This window comes from Aythya fuligula, chromosome 1 (genome assembly GCF_009819795.1).
Source record: "Aythya fuligula isolate bAytFul2 chromosome 1, bAytFul2.pri, whole genome shotgun sequence".
NCBI classification, from domain to species: Eukaryota; Metazoa; Chordata; class Aves; order Anseriformes; family Anatidae; genus Aythya; species Aythya fuligula.
In genome coordinates this window covers 78,014,268-78,030,911 of record NC_045559.1, presented here as the reverse complement: position 1 = coordinate 78,030,911, position 16,644 = coordinate 78,014,268, and the positions used below count along the sequence as shown (strand labels likewise).

Below are 16,644 nucleotides of genomic sequence, written 5' to 3'. Positions count from 1 at the left end.
AATGAGTGTTGAACTTTTTGCAGAGAGCCGCTGGCTCTGAAATGATTTGAGCTGGCCTAGCTCGGAGCTGGCAGTACTTGAAGTAGTCAAGTTGGAATTTGGAGATTGGCACCTTTCCACCTGCAACAATGTAGTTGCCTCACTGTCTCCTTTTCACTAGTCAATCAAAAACACTTCCCTAAAAAGGTCAAAGAGTGGGTTGCTTTTGATGGAAACTTAGGATTCACATGGCCCAGGTGATGAAGCACTAGGTGGAGTCACCTGAGGTGGGCTCTGATCACCTGCATGACCCACAGCTGCTGCCTCCAGTAGCAACTAACCTCATTTAAAAAGTCCCTTGGAGTCTTTGGTTCAGCAGTTGTGTGGATGTTTTCTGATGCAGGGAGGGTGATGGCCCTAGTCAGCAGTGCTGTGTGGCAGGCTGCTGGAAGCTTCCAGAAGCTTCTGGAAGCAGCTTACAGAGAGGGGCCCTGTGCTGCCACCATGGCTGCTGCTGAGGGGGCTGTGAGGAGGCGAGGGGTGAACTGCTAGGGAACTAGCTGGAAGAAACTTTGGAAACAAACTGTTCTTGAATAATTCCTAGGCTGTAATGTTTTTCTTGCCTCTTTGGACAGAAACAAATGACACGTTCACAAAGTGCTTATTGTGCAAAAAAAAAAAGTGTAAAAGTTTCACTGAATGGGTGGAAATGAAAGAGCAGGAGATGTGTTCATTCCCAGTTCCAATTACCTTTGCACATATGAACATTTCCCCTTCAGCCTTTTTCTAAGTGTTTTTGTGCTTGTCGGGTGTTCTGTTGCTGTGTTTCCCTTCGCCTTCTTTCACGACTTCCTTAATGTTTCTTTCTCAGAGTGTAATTATGTGATCTGTACTCCTCTATGGTGATGCCAGTTTAAACACTTTCCACCCCTTAGCGTGTACAACAATTACTTCCTACTCTCATGCTTTTTGGGGGGGGGGGCATTTTTAAACCCTCCTCATTCCAGCAGTCAGCTTTACAGCACAGCCCACACACAGTTAAGTTGGTGCATCTGAGGAGGTGGCAAAATGGCACAGGGATAGATGCGAGGAAATGAGCAGCAGGGAAAGGTGCTACTACAGAAAGATCTTAGTTCTCTGAACATTATATCTACTGAGACCTGACAACTAAGTCAAGCCTCTCTTCTGGCAGGTGAGATGAGTTTATGACTGAGAGAGCCTCCTGTGCCTTCATCTTTCCATTTCTACAAATAAATAAATAAATAAACCTAACAGTTTTTTCCCCTTTTACAAAATGGATACAAGTCATTGCAGCCATGAGTTTCTATGTGTAAGGTTTATTATTTTGGCTTCTCCCATTAATTTGTTGTTGTCCCAAATAATGAAGCCCTAAACAATCTGTCCTTCTCTGAAATACTTTAACAAATGACAAATTCTTACCCTAATATTTTGAGTGTATAAACACACGTTACATGTGTGTGCACACACAAAATCTATGTAATAGACAGTTGTTTTCTATTAGGAAACTTCTACAACACTGACCTTATTCTCGTCCAGAGGTTTCTCCTTCACTTACATCAGAATTTGGATAGCTTTCCAGAACTGTATTTCCAGTCCTGCAAAGCAGCTTTACTGAAATATTTTCCTATAGTTACATTCTTACTTTTGAGCAGATTTGGTTTTGTGACTGAAACCAGTCACAGATAATTTTCCTGACAAATATTTTAGAAGTTCTTATATTACATCGTGTCCCCTCCCCCCCAAAAAAAAAAAATAAATAAAAATTAAAATTAAAATTAAAAACCATAGAAGATCAAAATCAAATTGAAACACTGATTTGTCAAAATTATACCTTTTTATTGGATAAGGATTGCTTTCCACATGCTTTACCACAGAAAGTTTTCAAGTCTTTTGTTCTCATTCCAGTTCGGAAGAAAAAAAATTCTCAGGATCACAGTTTTCTGTTAAATAGAAAACCCAGTTTCTACCTACCTTCACCCTATCCTTTTTATGCAGACCAGTGTTACATAGTTTGAGAGTGTGTCAAACTATGGTTTTCTTCCCTTCATTCTTCATAGAATTATGCAATTATACAAGGTACCTCTTTCAAAATTCACCATTTGGTTTTATAGAGCCTTTTTTTTTTTTTTTTTTTTTTTTTTTCTGGACATTAGTTCCTCATATTTCTGTGGCTTAAATGAGAGTTTATTCAGTTCTGGCTTGAATACTCTGCATGAGTGAAACCCCTTCAGTCATCTGCAAAAATTCTACTCATGAGCCCGCAGCAAAGAGAACAAATGCTGCGTTCATCTGCACACCAACAAAATGAATGGAACATGCTTAATTGCAGAGATTTGTGGCTGTTCTACAAACCTAATCTGCCCCTAGGGCTCCAGGTGTTGCAGCCCATATTTGCCTTGTGGATCTCTAGAACTCTTTGGAGTCAAAGTGTTTAAATTACCAAATTCTCTCATAGCTGTTAAAAACATACTCATTAGAACTTTAGAAGTTGACATGTGCTGTCATGTGTTCACAGAATGCTTTGTATTAAGGAAAAATCTATCACAGAAATGAATAATGTCCTCTTTTATGAAAATAAAATATTGAGAAAGTAGAAAAATTATGTTCTTATTGATGGATCAATACAGTTAATTAAATATGTACAGGTAAAGAAAGATAAAAGCTGTGAGCATCCATTGCATTATAACTTCTGGAGTGTTACATAAGGAACTGTAATTAGATTGAGGTAATACATGACAATACTGCAAAAATAGGTCTGTATCATAGAATCACAAAATGGTTTGGGTTGGAAGGGACCCTTAAGGATCATCTAGTTCCAATCCCCCTGCCATGGGCAGGGACACCTCCCTTTTCCTGCTGGCCATGCTGCCTTTCACAGAATCACAGAATCACCTAGGTTAGAAGAGACCTCCAAGATCAAGTAGTCCAACCTCTGACCTAACACTAGCAAGTCCTCCACTAAGACATATCCCTAAGCTCTACATCTAAACTTCTTTTAAAGACCTCCAGGGATGGTGACTCAACCGCTTCCCTGGGCAGCCCATTCCAATGCCTAACAACCCTTTCAGTAAAGAAGTTTTTTCTAATATCCAACCTAAACCTCCCCTGGTGCAACTTTAGCCCATTCCCCCTTGTCCTATCACCAGGCACATGCCCACCTTGCTACAGCCTCCTTTAAGGCACTTGTAGAGAGCGATAAGGTCGCCCCTAAGCCTCCTCCAGATTGAACAACCCCAGCTCCCTCAGCCGCTCCTCATAAGACTTGTTCTCCAGACCCCTCATCGGCTTTGTTGCCCTTCTCTGGACATTCTCGAGCACCTCCATGTCCTTCTTGTAGTGAGGGGCCCAAAACTGAACACAGTACTTGAGGTGCGGCCTCACCAGAGCCGAGTATAAGGGGACAATCACTTCCCTAGACCTGCTGGCCACACTGCTTTTTACACAAGCCAGAATGCTGTTGGCCTTCTTGGCCACCTGAGCACACTGCTGGCTCATATTCAGCCGACTGTCAACCAATACTCCCAGGTCCTTCTCTGCCAGGCAGCTTTCCAACCACTCATCTCCCAGCCTGTAGCTCTGCTTGGGGTTGTTGAGACTCTTGGGATTGTTGTGCCCTGCTTTGATGCAACCCAGGATACAGTTGACTTTCTGGTTTGCAAGCGCACATTACCAGCTCACATTGAGCTTCTCATCAGCCAACACTCTCAGGTCCTTCTCCTCAGAGCTGTTCTCCATCCATTCTCCACCCAGCATGTATTTGTGCTTAGGATTGCCCCGGCCCAGATGCAGGACCTTGCACTTGGCCTTGTTGAACCTCATGATGTTCACACAGGCCCACTTCTCCTCCTCCTTCAGGAGTCTCTCCTCCTCACCAAAACAGAGTCTGCAACTGAGAAAATGATATGGAAAAGGAGGCAAATAGAAGAGGGACAAGGTTTGCTGATGAGACTAAATCCTTCAGGGTATGGCGTTAAATAATTCAACAAAACTAGAACTATCTGCAAAGAGTTGCAGAAGGGCTATGAAACTGAGTTGTCAAAATGACATAGAATAATGTTGGTAAGTATAAAAGGATGCAAGTGGAAAAAAAAAAAAAAAAAAGGAAATATTGGTGAGTTGTGAATGACCCATTATCTTTCAGGAGACAGAACATCAGGATTATAATGACAAGAAACAGAGGAAAAAGAGAAAATGAGAAGTAAACCTGTTTATCTGCATTTTGAGTGTTTTCTGTAGTTCATGTGCCCATCTTAAGAGTGATCAAAGGTATGTAACTGCTCTTGTATTAAGACTAAAAAGATTGGGACAATTTATCTGGAAAAGGCCATGGCTGACATTGGATTCAAGAGTAGCCTATAAAATCACAAATGACATAAAGGAGATGAATATTTTCATCTTCACTTCTGTTTACAGTATTTCTCACAATATCAGAAGAAGGGAGGATCATGTGAAATTTTCAAGTGTCTAGTTGAAAACAAAACAAAATGGGGTATTTTTTCCACAAAAACAAAAACAAACAAACAAACAAACAAAACAAACAAACAAAAAAAGAGCTGAATTGTGGAACCTGTTAACAAGATCTTGTAGACGCCAAAATGTACATGGATTCAAATAACAGTTAGATAAATCAGTAGGATAAAAATCCATGCACTTCTGTTAAGCCTGCAGAATCCATCCTTCAGGAAATTGCTGTGGCACAAACTCCCTGAGGCTACCAGAGCATGTCAGGGAAATGCCTCCGCATGCTTTTTCTGTTCTTGTACTCCTTTGTAGGCGTGGGTACTATACATGTACAATGTCAGAGACAGGTTATTGGATCAAATGTGCCTTTGGCCTGCCACAGTATGGTTGTTCTTGCGTTGTGTTTGTAATGTGAAGACAATTTATCGTGAATGGATTGAATTGCTTACATGAGCACTGAACAGCAGTTCACTGATGGTAAATTGCATCTGTCTGATGCTTCTTTGCTGCTACCTTCTGCCTTCCATTTTTTGATCCATCTTTCTTCTCTCCTATATAGCCACTGAAGCATCATTGTTTCCATGAACTTTCATTTTGGGTCGCATCATTTACCTGTATTTCTTTGGAATCCAAATTTTTGTAACTCCCTTAAATAGTACTTTCTTGCCTGGCCAGAGTGACAGGTATGGAGACCTACTTTGTTTTTTATAACTAATCTCCAGCACTGTGCAAGTGAGAGTAATTCAGGTAGACCATGCAAGGCAGAACCTGATTCTTTTGTAAGTTGAGTTGAAGTGAAACAGCTTTCAACAACTACTCTTAAGCGGAGAAGGGGAAAACATTTATGAAAACAGTAATAAAGGAAGAAAAGCAGCTGAGGCAGATGGGATTGCTTAGCTTGGAGAAAAGAAGGTTCAGGGTAGACCTAATTGTACTTTACAATTACCTTAATGGAGGTTGTAGCAAGGTGGGAATGGGGCTGTTCTCCCAAGTGATAAGACAAGAGAAAATGGTCTCCAGTTGTGCCAGGGGAGGTTTAGGTTGAATATTAGAAGATATTTCTTTACTGAAAAGGTTGCGTGGCACTGGTACAGGCTGCCCAGGGAAGTGGCTGAGTCACCATCCCTGGAGGTCTTCAAGAAATGTGTAGACATAGAACTTAGTAACGTGGTTTAGCGGTGGACTAGTCAGTACTAGGTTAAAGGTTGGAGTGGATGATCTTAGAGGTTCTTCCCAACCCAAACGACTCCCTGGCTTAACTATGCGATTTGTCAAGATGAAAGTAAGCACTTTGTGAACATTACATTCTGATTACACTGGGGTTTTCTCTTAAGAAGAGTTCCCAGTTTTCCACTATGACTGCACAGTGTCGCCGGCAGGGCAGCAGCCTGGCTCTCGCCTGCAGTGCTGATTACCTCCCTCCTGCCAGGTGCCTGCACACAGAGATGGAGACCAGGTACCCCCCAGCTGCAGGAAGGAAGAGCAGTGGAGGTGCAGGCCATGCTGAAGTTCATGGCATTGCACCCAGGGCCCCATCCTGAACCACGCAGCAAGCCCACCTGGCTCGAAACCAAAGGGGCTGCGTGGACCCCTCCTGGGTTTCTTGCAGCAAGTTGTGGGTGGAGAGGTGGGCTTGGGGGTGAGCCTGTGAGGAGCTGGGGGCTGGCTGGCTGCCGAGGGGTGATCTGCGAGGTGCTGCCGTGTCAGGCAGCTGGGAGGCGAGGAGGAGGAGGAGGAAATGACTCAGAGGCTGCTTTCGGAGGGTTCGTGCGGGCAGGGAGGAGGAGGAGGAAGGCGCGCCGGGGAGGACGCGTTGCTCAGCCCCAGCCTCCAGCCGCGGCGATTTGGGGACGTGCGGCCGGGAGGAGGGAGGGAAGGAGAGAAGGAGGGAAGGAGGGAGGCGAGGCGGGGCGGCTGCAGCCCCTCGCCCCTTTCCCCCGCGGCTGCCGGCGTGCGCGCCGCCCTCGCCCGCTGATGCAATCGGAGCCCGCAAGCGGCGGCAGCAGCAGCCCCGGAGGTGCCCGCGGGAGGATCGGGCGGCCCTGAGCCCGCAGCAGCAGCCGAGGGAGCGCAGGACAGGCGGCAGGCAGCCCGCACCGCCGCGGAGCAGGAGCACTCGCCCCGGCTGCCAGCATGCTCAAGGTAAGCGGAGCCCAAATCCCCTCGTCCATCCTTCCGGGGGATGCGGAGCAGCGGAGGGGCTTTGCCTTGGCAGACAAGGAAAACGGTAGCCGGCCGCTTTGTGTTTACGGATTTTGATGCTCTGGTTTGTTATTTAGGCTTGGCGAAGGAGCTTTCCGTCCCCAGGAGGTTTCTTGTTTGAGAAGCAGGATGTGTGTGATTCTGTCTCTTTCCATGTTGTTTCATTGCAGTCAGCATACGTGGAAAAGAAATAATGAGCGGGGAGGGAGAAGGGGGGAAGGGAAGGCATATAATTTCCTCTGGGGTTTTTCTTACAGTTTATTTGTAACATGGGACACTTAATGATTAAAAAGAAAAGAAACTGTCAAGGGTATGGTGTGCTGGTAGGCATTGTGCCTTTTTATGTCTGTGAGTTCGTTATAGGTCTTAGGTCTGCCATTGTACTTAAAATAGACTTTGGGTAAAACCCAGTAATGTACGTTTAGAGTTTCTGAGTAATTTCAGAAATAGCTTTAAATAATGAAAGAGGAGTTGCTGGTAGTGAACGCTAACATGAGAGACAAGCATCTGTGAGAACTACCCTTTTACAAGTCATGTTTGTGTTCTGCTTAGTGAGGCTGATCTGAGGATTAAAATGAAGTCTTTGCTTGTCAAGACAAAGGGCATGGAGGTAGCAGGGGTGCTTCTCAATTAGATTGAGGGAACATCACAGCAACTTTATACCCTGCGGAACAGTTTCTCTCAGAAAAATACTTGGGTTTTGAAGGTCGGTGCAGGGCTGACTGTGAACTTCACAGCTGCAGCCTGATGCCGAAGTTAACAGCTGAGAAATACAAGACTGAGTTATCTGCTGTCCTTGGTTAACTGTAACAGATGGAATAGGGGCACAACAGGTATGTGCCTGGCAGGTGTCTCCTCAGCTTATCTGCGCTGCTGATAGCAAGCATTGCTCTCATCCCACTTGGGGTCTTGCCACCACTGCTCATTCCTGGGTGGGCACCAGTGGTGCAGTGCTACTGGTGACAGTGGGTCTGGAACAGGCGAGGGCTTTGGAGGGGCCTCACGAGGCCCTGGTGAGTCCCACTGGAAGTTTCTGCAGCTGGGGAGAGCGGCAGACCAATCCCAGTAGAAAGCTGATCTGAAACAGCTCGGGAAAAATACCACGCAGCTTCCCCCAGGGAGAGTGCTTTGGGACAGAATGCAAGTGTGTCAAGGAGTGATACAGACTCCCACATTTCATGCTGCTTTTGTTCAATCTGTTGTGTGCCTAGGAAAAAGGGTTTGATCTCCTGAGGTGTTATCCAGTACCCGACAGTAATGCTATGGCAAGCCCCAGTGGAAAACAAGTAGCAAGACAAACTACAGACATGCTTGCTTGTTCGAAGCAGCACTGATTTCTCAGTGGATTCTTCTCAACTGCACGAAACCTGACTTTACTTTGTATTTTAACTGTAGAAAAGACAGTGTGAAGCAATAGTTCCAGCAGTAGAAGATCTGTGCACTCTTGTCACCCTCATGTGGTGTAGCCTTGGGCAAGTCGGTTCTGTCTGAGCCCTTTACCCTTTATTTGCCTCATCTATTCAGACTGTAAGCTCTTCAGGGTTATGGCTGTCACTATGTATTTGTGCATGTATCAAAGATGCAGAAAATTACCAATATACTCCTGCAAAAAAAACAGTAACTTCATAAAGGTATCAGTAAACAACAGCATTATTACAGCCTTGTATCCTTTCATCTCCCCATTCACCATTTCTTGCTTTTAGTCCCAATCTTTCCTTTCCCCTTGAACCATTTCCACCCTCAGCCCTCTCTTTCTGGCCTGTTTGAAGGAATTTTATGTATAAGAAATGAATTGTGCCGCTGGTTTCTGCAGTCCTGCCTTGTCTACCTATTGCACTGATTGTTACTGACAGGCCCAGCTCTCCTAGCGGTGTGCGATCTAGTGGATGTTCTGACTTTTTCCTGTGGAAAGCGAGTATTGAAATCTGCCACAAAGTCATAGGCAAAAAAATAAGATTACAAAATCGGGAGGTAGCTTTAACGCAATTGACATCTTGCTAAACCAGCCAATAGGATATACTTATCCTTGGTTTAACTCGATAGGTGAAAATAATTCAAGTGGAATTCACTAGTGATGAATTTATCCCTTGGAGGCCAATGTTAGGAAAGGAGATAAATCAGTTCGTTAATTGCGTAAGCACTCAGTTTGTATTGGAGGAGTCTAGCCATTTTAAAAACAATTTATTTAAGCTGAACACGCTACAGAATCAGAACAGACGTTATTTCTGTAACTCCCTTTTGTTATGCTGCTTGCTTAAATGAATGCTCATAACCAAATGTATAGCAAACTGCAGCTTATTAGTAGGCTTGAAGTCAGGACCTTCAGTGCTGATGGAATGAAGGAGCTAAGGGGTTAACTGCTCACAAAATTTGCACAGTTTGCCTTCTTAGGCTATGCGCCTGGGGACTGGCACCTTTATGTCACTTCAGTGACATGTGTACTCTGCAATGTTAGATTGCCTCGTCAGGGACTCTGGGCTTAAACCACTCAATACTGATGGTGGCATCTGACAGTAAATCGTGGCTGCCCAACTGCCATGATGGCTGCAATGCAGGGATCGAATGCATGACCTTTGCCTTGAGTATCTAAATTCTGGTGATCCTTGGGTACAGATCAGAGTAGTACCTGACCATAATTCATTATTGATAGTCGCTCGCGTGCCTGTGACTCAAGACTTCCACTTTTTACATTAGCATTAAATGGATGGGTGGTCCCATTTACCTTGGAAACAATTTTATTACTTTATGACTTTATCCATTAAAGGGACAGTCAATATTATCTCATAAAATAGAGCAGCTGTTGTAGAAGGGCAATTTAGCAAATATTAACATATGCTATTGCAAATGAAAAAACAGTGTTATGCTTATGGAAAAGCCTAATGTTTCCCTTTCATGTGTGTATTAAATGATCCAAAAGAGTTGATTTCAATTGTTCAATTCATGTTATCTTTAAAACAATCAAGAAGTTCTACCCATCTGTCCTGTGCATCTTGGCCCATATCTTATTATTGTTTCTACAAACTAATGTCATAATAACCTGCAACAGAGTTACTCATTTACTTTTCTTCCCTTGAGGTCTTCTGTTTGTTCCAGGCTTTATTTTAGGGAACACCTGAAGAGCACCATATGACTTCTTAGCAGTTACACAGCTATTGCTAATTCAGTTTGCCTATTAGAGCATTTTGTACACCACTTGATAAAAGCACACACTGTAAGCACAGAAAACAGATTGTTTTCCCTGGTAAATGAGTAGGGCTTAATTCAGCAAGGTGCTGATTTTACTCATTTCCACTAGCGTTCAGAGAGATCAGTGCCACATGTGCCATGTCCGCTTGTTTAATTTTTAGATTGTTGTCTTAGTTTCATCACTTCTGTAATAAATGCTTGAATTTGGATTATCCTTACCAAGAATTAACTTTCTTAAACTTTGGCATCAAGGAACTGAGAGAACTGGACTTCTTCAGGAGAAGAGGAGGCTTTGGGGAGACCTAATAACAGCCTTCCAAAATCTCAATGAAAATCAAGCAGACAGGTGCAGGCTCAGCAATGATATATGGCAGGAGGACTAGAGACTCCAGCATAAACTGAAACAGAAGAATCTCAGACTGGATATGAGGAATGACAGTCAGGCAGTGGGAAGGGGTTGCTGAGGGAAGCTCTATGGTCTCTTTCCCTGTGGGCTTTCAAGTCCCAAATGGATATAGCCCTGAGAAACCTGGTCTGAGCTCAGAGCTGACACCATTTTTAACAGGAGGTTGGGCTAGAGACCTCTACAGCTTGGGTCTTCCTGTGATCCTTGACTCTGCAGTGAGTTCCCCAGTAGAAAAGCTTCTGAACTGAGATAAATTTTTAATCTGGTCTTAGTCTTTGACATAGTAGTGCAGATTGGTACATGTCTGTTGAGGAATTGCTAGCCTTTTAACAGTCTGCAAAGAACTTTGTGCAAAGATAGTTCTCAGAATAATGACACCAGACAGATTTCTTTTTGAAAGATCACTTCTTTATCATATTGATGTAGTAGTAATACCTTATTCTTCTCTAGTGTCTCCCCCCCAAAAAAAAATAATAAATTGAACAGTAATGTTGGCAAGTCTTTTGACAACTATGTTACTTTATTTGGGGCTTTTTTTTTTCTTTTTTTTTTTTTTTCAGGAGTCTTATCATTTTAATTACGTCATTAGGATCCATGGTAGAGTTTATTAATGGTCTGTCAGTGAAGAAGACTGTACCTCTCCCCTATACGCACAACATCTTCCCCTGAAGTAGCATACTTTTTTCCCAATTTGCATTAGAGTGCCAAGGTAGTACTTTTTCTCTAAAAGCAGAATAAGTTCTGATTTTTTTTTCTTACAATGTATTTTAAGAATAATTCTTTAAACAACGACCATTGTACTAGTAGGAACTGGCCATAGGAAGGGAAGAGGTATGTCATAATTTCCAGTAGCATACAGTGAGTGACTACACAGGCACAATTTCTGCCACAGCTGTACAGATGCATACAAACAGAAAAAAAAATTACACTGTATTCACATGCTTATATATTTGAGGCACTTGTCTGCCACAAGCTTTCTAAACAAATAGATATGCCTGTAACCTATTTCTATGTACATGAGAACTAAATTGCAGACTCTGCCTTAAACTGGATTAACTGTCTTTAGAAAGAGAAGTGCAGTTTGGGAGACAAACAAAAGTAGCTTTCACATGCTGGGAAGTGTCTTATTTCTGTAACCATAAGGGAAGTCCATTTGGTTGTTCAACTTTATTGGGTTCAGTTCACTTGTTCTTCTTTCCATATCCTTCTAACTTTTTCTAAATATGTGCTTGTTTCTAAATCTGATCCTGTGCTATGTCCCAATCCATTCTATGGCCATGGAATAAAAGACAACTTCTGTAGCCAATGCTTTTTTAAATTGACCTTTAAAGGTCAATTTAAAAGACCCTTTTAAGGGTCTGTACCATTAGAGGATTTGAACATTTACAGGTTGATTCTCTTTTTGAAGCCATCAGTAACATCAGCATTCATTTCTGGTTCTCCAGTAACCTGGAAATGCTGCATTTACAATTGTTTCTTTTTGGATCTTCTTTTAAGTGGTTCTTCTGTAGCCAGCATTTTTTATTTTTTTAAATTTTTGTCCTGTCAGTTAGCCAAAATACTTATTGTGACACATACATAAAGTTCATGCTCTGTCCTGCCATTCCCAGGTGAACTGGATTCCAACAGGACAAATCAGATCCAGTTCTAAAGTATTTTAAGATGTTTACTAGCTTCATTAACTCAGAAACGATGGGGACATTCTAGTCAAGAGCATTAATATTCATGTAGGTTGAAGCTGGACAAAATCCTTGGTTCATGGGGGGTGTTATAAGTAAGTCATTTATCAAAGTAGATTGAGTAGAGTAGGGCTGGTTGTTTATTGATACAATCTTGAATCATAAGAGAACAAGTCTGCATTAACTGCAATAAGTCTGTTTATTATCTTTGACTTATTACAAAATGGGACTAGTACTAAAGTTATAATTTTTCTAAGAGAGACTGTATCGCTCTTAACTTGTGATGACCTTTTACCGTGCTGTAATTTTGGCAGAGGTGGTTGCTTTGTGTGCTTAATGTGAGCTTAATGCTGCTACCTCTACAAATACCTCATCTGTGACCATACTTTTTCAAGGACACTTTTAATGTGCTGAGTGTTATTTTGCTCTTGAGTTCCCTCGGCAGAATCAAGTTTGCTCTGGGCACTGTCAAAAAATAATGAGTGATTTCAGATGAAGTACTTGCTTACAGGGACTTTAGAAAGGACATGTAGGGTAACTTTCATGCTAAAGCATTACAGTGAAAATTTTGGAGTGTTATGATGCCTGTTTTTTCCAATCTTAGTGTCATTACTCAGCTGAATATACACTAAGTAGGTGGAGTATCTAGCTTTGTCACTAGCCTAGTAGACTTTACCTCTTTTGAGCAGATGTCATCAGTAAAAACACTTTTTTTTTGTGGCTGTTATCTTGATTTATGTTTCTTGTCTTATATTTTTCCACACTCAAGGAAGTGATGTTTGATAGAAATGTTGTAGTTGTTCTTTTTGTGGGTTGTTGGTAAGCTTCCATGTGACCATTTACATTTGCTTGGTGTGGTAGGTTATGCTTACTACCTCTTACTAAATTCATCAAGACTGTAAAACAAGAGAAGTTCCTAGCATATTCTAAACTGGATGTCTATCACACAAACATGTGCCTTTTCTGCAGCTTGCTGTTAATTCAAATAAGAAAGCAAGCATTGGCATAGGTGCTGTCTTTAACCATGTTCCCAGAACTTTCTTTGCAGGTTATCTCTGTTCCTCGTTCCCTTTACACCAAAAGAAAGGCTTCAACTTCCTTTCTACTTTGTTGAATTGAGTCCAGTTAATTAAGTCAGTGTTTGAACGCACAGCAAAGGACACGTCACAAGGATATAGTACAGGCATTGCTTACAGCCAGGAAGAAATCTCCCATTACTTCAGACCAGTTATGCCAAGTTGAAAACCCACCAGAGCTAGTATAGACAGGACCTCAGCAGCCATCACCTCTGTGCTGTTATACAAGAAGCTTGCATAGAGCACAGCTGCATGTGAGGAGTGCACAGCCAAAACCACATCAATAATTTCCACTTGTTCTCCCTTGAGAAGAACTGTAATGGATGTGATGAGTTTGTCTGCATAAGGAAGAGGAGCTGTAGATTCAGTTCCTGGAGAGCTGTGCATGCCCTGTGCTGGCATCTGTCAGCCTCCCAAGGAATTCTCTGAAGCAACAGCCAACACGCGTGAAGTGTGCTGATGGGACAAGCCATGTCTAAATTTCCTGTCTGTATACAAGAGATTTATATCTGCCTTCACTTAGGTGTTGTGACTGTAGACAGGATAAATTTTTAAGGCTTTCAGGTATTTATGATGAGAAGATTTGTTTAAAGATTATAAGTAATGGTGATCTCAGTTCTTTATCTGGAACAAGGAGTGTAAAATGACTGCAAGCATCATAGAGACTAGTCCACCATCAGAACTCAAGAAAAAACAGGGTATTTGCAACACCTTGAGCCAAAGCTTTGTTTGTTTGTTTGTTTGTTTGTTTGTTTTGGGGGGGGGCAGGAAGGGGAGGGGAGGAAGGGGAAGGTGAGGAGAGTGATTTCTACCCTGGCTTTTGTCATGCATCTCAAGATACCTACTAGATCACTCAATTCATTGCAAGCTTTGAAAGCTGAAGCCATAGTCTTCCTGCAGCATGGTGGCCAGGCATCTAGGCAGAACATATATCTAGGCGTGCTCAGTTCTGCCTGCAAGCAAAAAACAGGGACTCTGCTCAGCTGTTTGAAAAGACCAATGTAGCTAAAGAGGCACGTTAATACCAAATTCTCCACTGAATAGACTGGTGGAGTGTACTTGTGGTATTGAGCTCATTCAGATCCCAGGTTAGATAGCTGCTGCCATGCTTTATCAGCTTCATCTGTTGGATACATAACAGCTAAACAAACTGCTTGGGGAACAGGGAACAGGCTATAACTGCACCAAAAGCCTCACGCAATTCAGAAAGTCATGCTTCTCATGCTTTTGCACCACTGGTATTTGATACTCAGTGATGAATTAAATAGGCTGTGCAAAGTTATCAGGGTTAAATATGATAACAAGCCAGCATACGTCTGTCCTTTACAGACCAGCAACCATGTGCACTGTTGCATAATGTTTTATTGTACTTACTGTTACTCGAAAGCCAGCTGTGTAAGTTACTGTTTTATTATTTCTAGTGGGAGTTTATGCAGGACTTCTGGGGGCAAAAAGTAACATCAAAAGCTTTTTATTATTTCCCCAGAGCTTCTGTTTTCAGTGTGTGATTCATCATTGCTCAGTGTCTTATGTAAACCTTTATTCCAGTGGAAAATGGACTTAAATGGGACACGGTCTAAGCACTCTGAGAATAGCTACAAATGACCCCTTATACAGGCCAGTGATTCAGGCCTGACCTTGTATTTGGTGTGACTGTAGTTATAAGCAAGACTGGAAACAGGAGTATGACCTTATATACAGGATTTCATCTGCTAGTGTTTTTCCTTAAGCATGTCAGTTCTCATCCTGAAATTCATCCTTTTATCTGCTGTGATTTTTGTTTTGTTTTATTTTGTGTGTGTGCTGTTTTGTTTTTTCTCCTTAGAGTCTACAGTGATTTCTCTGCAAACTGCAGAAGCTGTGGTTTCCCCCAGTAAATTGTCTACTTTCAGTTGTACACCCTTGGTAACTCTTCAGACAAAGATTTTGTTTGTTTTTGCTGTGTATGCATTCATCTTTTTCTCATTATCATTTGGTAATTACATCAAGCCAATCTCCTTGGTCATCAGCTGCAGGATCTCTGTGTACTTTCTACCATCTGAGAACTTAACAAATTAATTATAAGACATATTTTATGCATTTTTAAATTGATCTGTACTTGACCTGTATGGCTATATCAACATACAAAATATGGACAATATAACTTATGCTGGATGACTGAGGAAAATAAGCAGAATAATTTTTATTGTGCTTAGGCCAACATTGTTAGTGTAACAATGTAGTTAAAAATGTATCCTGTAGCTCTGGTTAACATTGCTATTAAATCTTAAGACCTTAATTTAGTACTTGACATTATGGAATAGATGAGCAAAGGGGAAAAAACAGAGAAAAGGTAATGAGCACAAGCTTCCTTGTGGTTAACAGCAAAGCCCTTTACAGTAGTAGGAGAGAGTATTAAATAGCATTTATGCTGTTTCCTGTCCCAGTGTGATGTAAAGGATCTCATATTAATGAGAACAGGGCCTAAACACAATTAACCCATGATGACTTTCAGGATTTTTGTTTATTTTGTTTGAGCATTAACCATATCATATAGTCATAAGATTCTGTCTGTTTAGAAAACAGGTGGGTGAATTTGTAGGTCAACTAGATCCAGCTGGCTGCTTTAATGTTTTTCTTTATGCCGTTCTAGCAAACAATGCACTTGTTAAAACCTAATTAATGCTAGAGTGGACAAACAAATCAACAAAAGAGGCACTCAGAGGCACTGTTCATAGGAGTTAGAGATGGAAGAGATCTATTAGGTCATCTGCCTGTTCTCCTAATAGTACAAGACTGTTTTCTTTTACCAGAAGGGAAGGGTCGGTGAACTGAGCAAAAGGATGAGGACAGAGAAAATGGCACCAGAGACTGACAGAGCAACAGGAGGTCACAGGGAGGAAAACCAATGTGAATGGAATGAGCAGTGGGCTTAGAAAACATAGGAAAAATAGCAAAATAGGAAGTAGGACTGTATGGTTGTACAAGAAATATATAAAGACAGATCTAACTGTTGAACAGAGATGTATGGCTGATTTATGTCCTCTATTGGATTAAAGTGACGGTAGGCTTTCAATGCTCTTCAAAAGGGAATGATCACCTTCCAGACTCCATGTTGCATATTTCAGAGCTCATCTTGTTAATTTTTTGGAAGAAAAAAAAAAAAAAAAAAAAAAAGAACAACAACAAAAAACACCTTAAGCCTGAAGATGAATAGATCCTTAGGTTCTGCTATCTAATCTGTGAGTTAATAGACTGTATTAATTTATGTGTTGATTTATTTTGTGTTTATGCTGAATTCATTTCTGCCCTCTAGCCTTACTAATAAACCAGTTTGTCAAGCATACATTTTTGGAGGTTTCAGAAATCGTTATTCTTCACCTTGCCTTCCAGGTGAACTGATATAAGCTTTCTTTTACAATGGATTAGATGTTACTGAACTTATTCAGATATTAATTTAAACACTGAGTCAAAGAACTGGCACTTTTTCCTAGACGTGTTTCTCCCTAGAGTGCTGACAGCAGTGACTCTATATTGGCAACATAGCCTGCATTTATTTAATCTTGTGACGCCATCTTAGTCTGCTTTTAGAGTTCTGATATAGCTATTAATGATACTAAATATGACTCTCGGACAGATTAACTGAATATTTCCA

At 41.7% G+C, this 16,644-nt stretch overlaps 1 protein-coding gene across 1 annotated transcript in view; it reads left to right on the top strand.

The window, feature by feature from the left end:
- Positions 1–6,308: 6,308 nt before the first annotated feature.
- Positions 6,309–16,644, top strand: part of BCAT1 (branched chain amino acid transaminase 1) — a 63,698-nt gene continuing 53,362 nt past the window's right edge. The window contains exon 1 of the mRNA XM_032188612.1: positions 6,309–6,603. Coding sequence (XP_032044503.1) covers positions 6,595–6,603 — 9 coding nt within the window. The 5' untranslated portion in view covers positions 6,309–6,594. The remainder of the gene's footprint in view (positions 6,604–16,644) is intronic.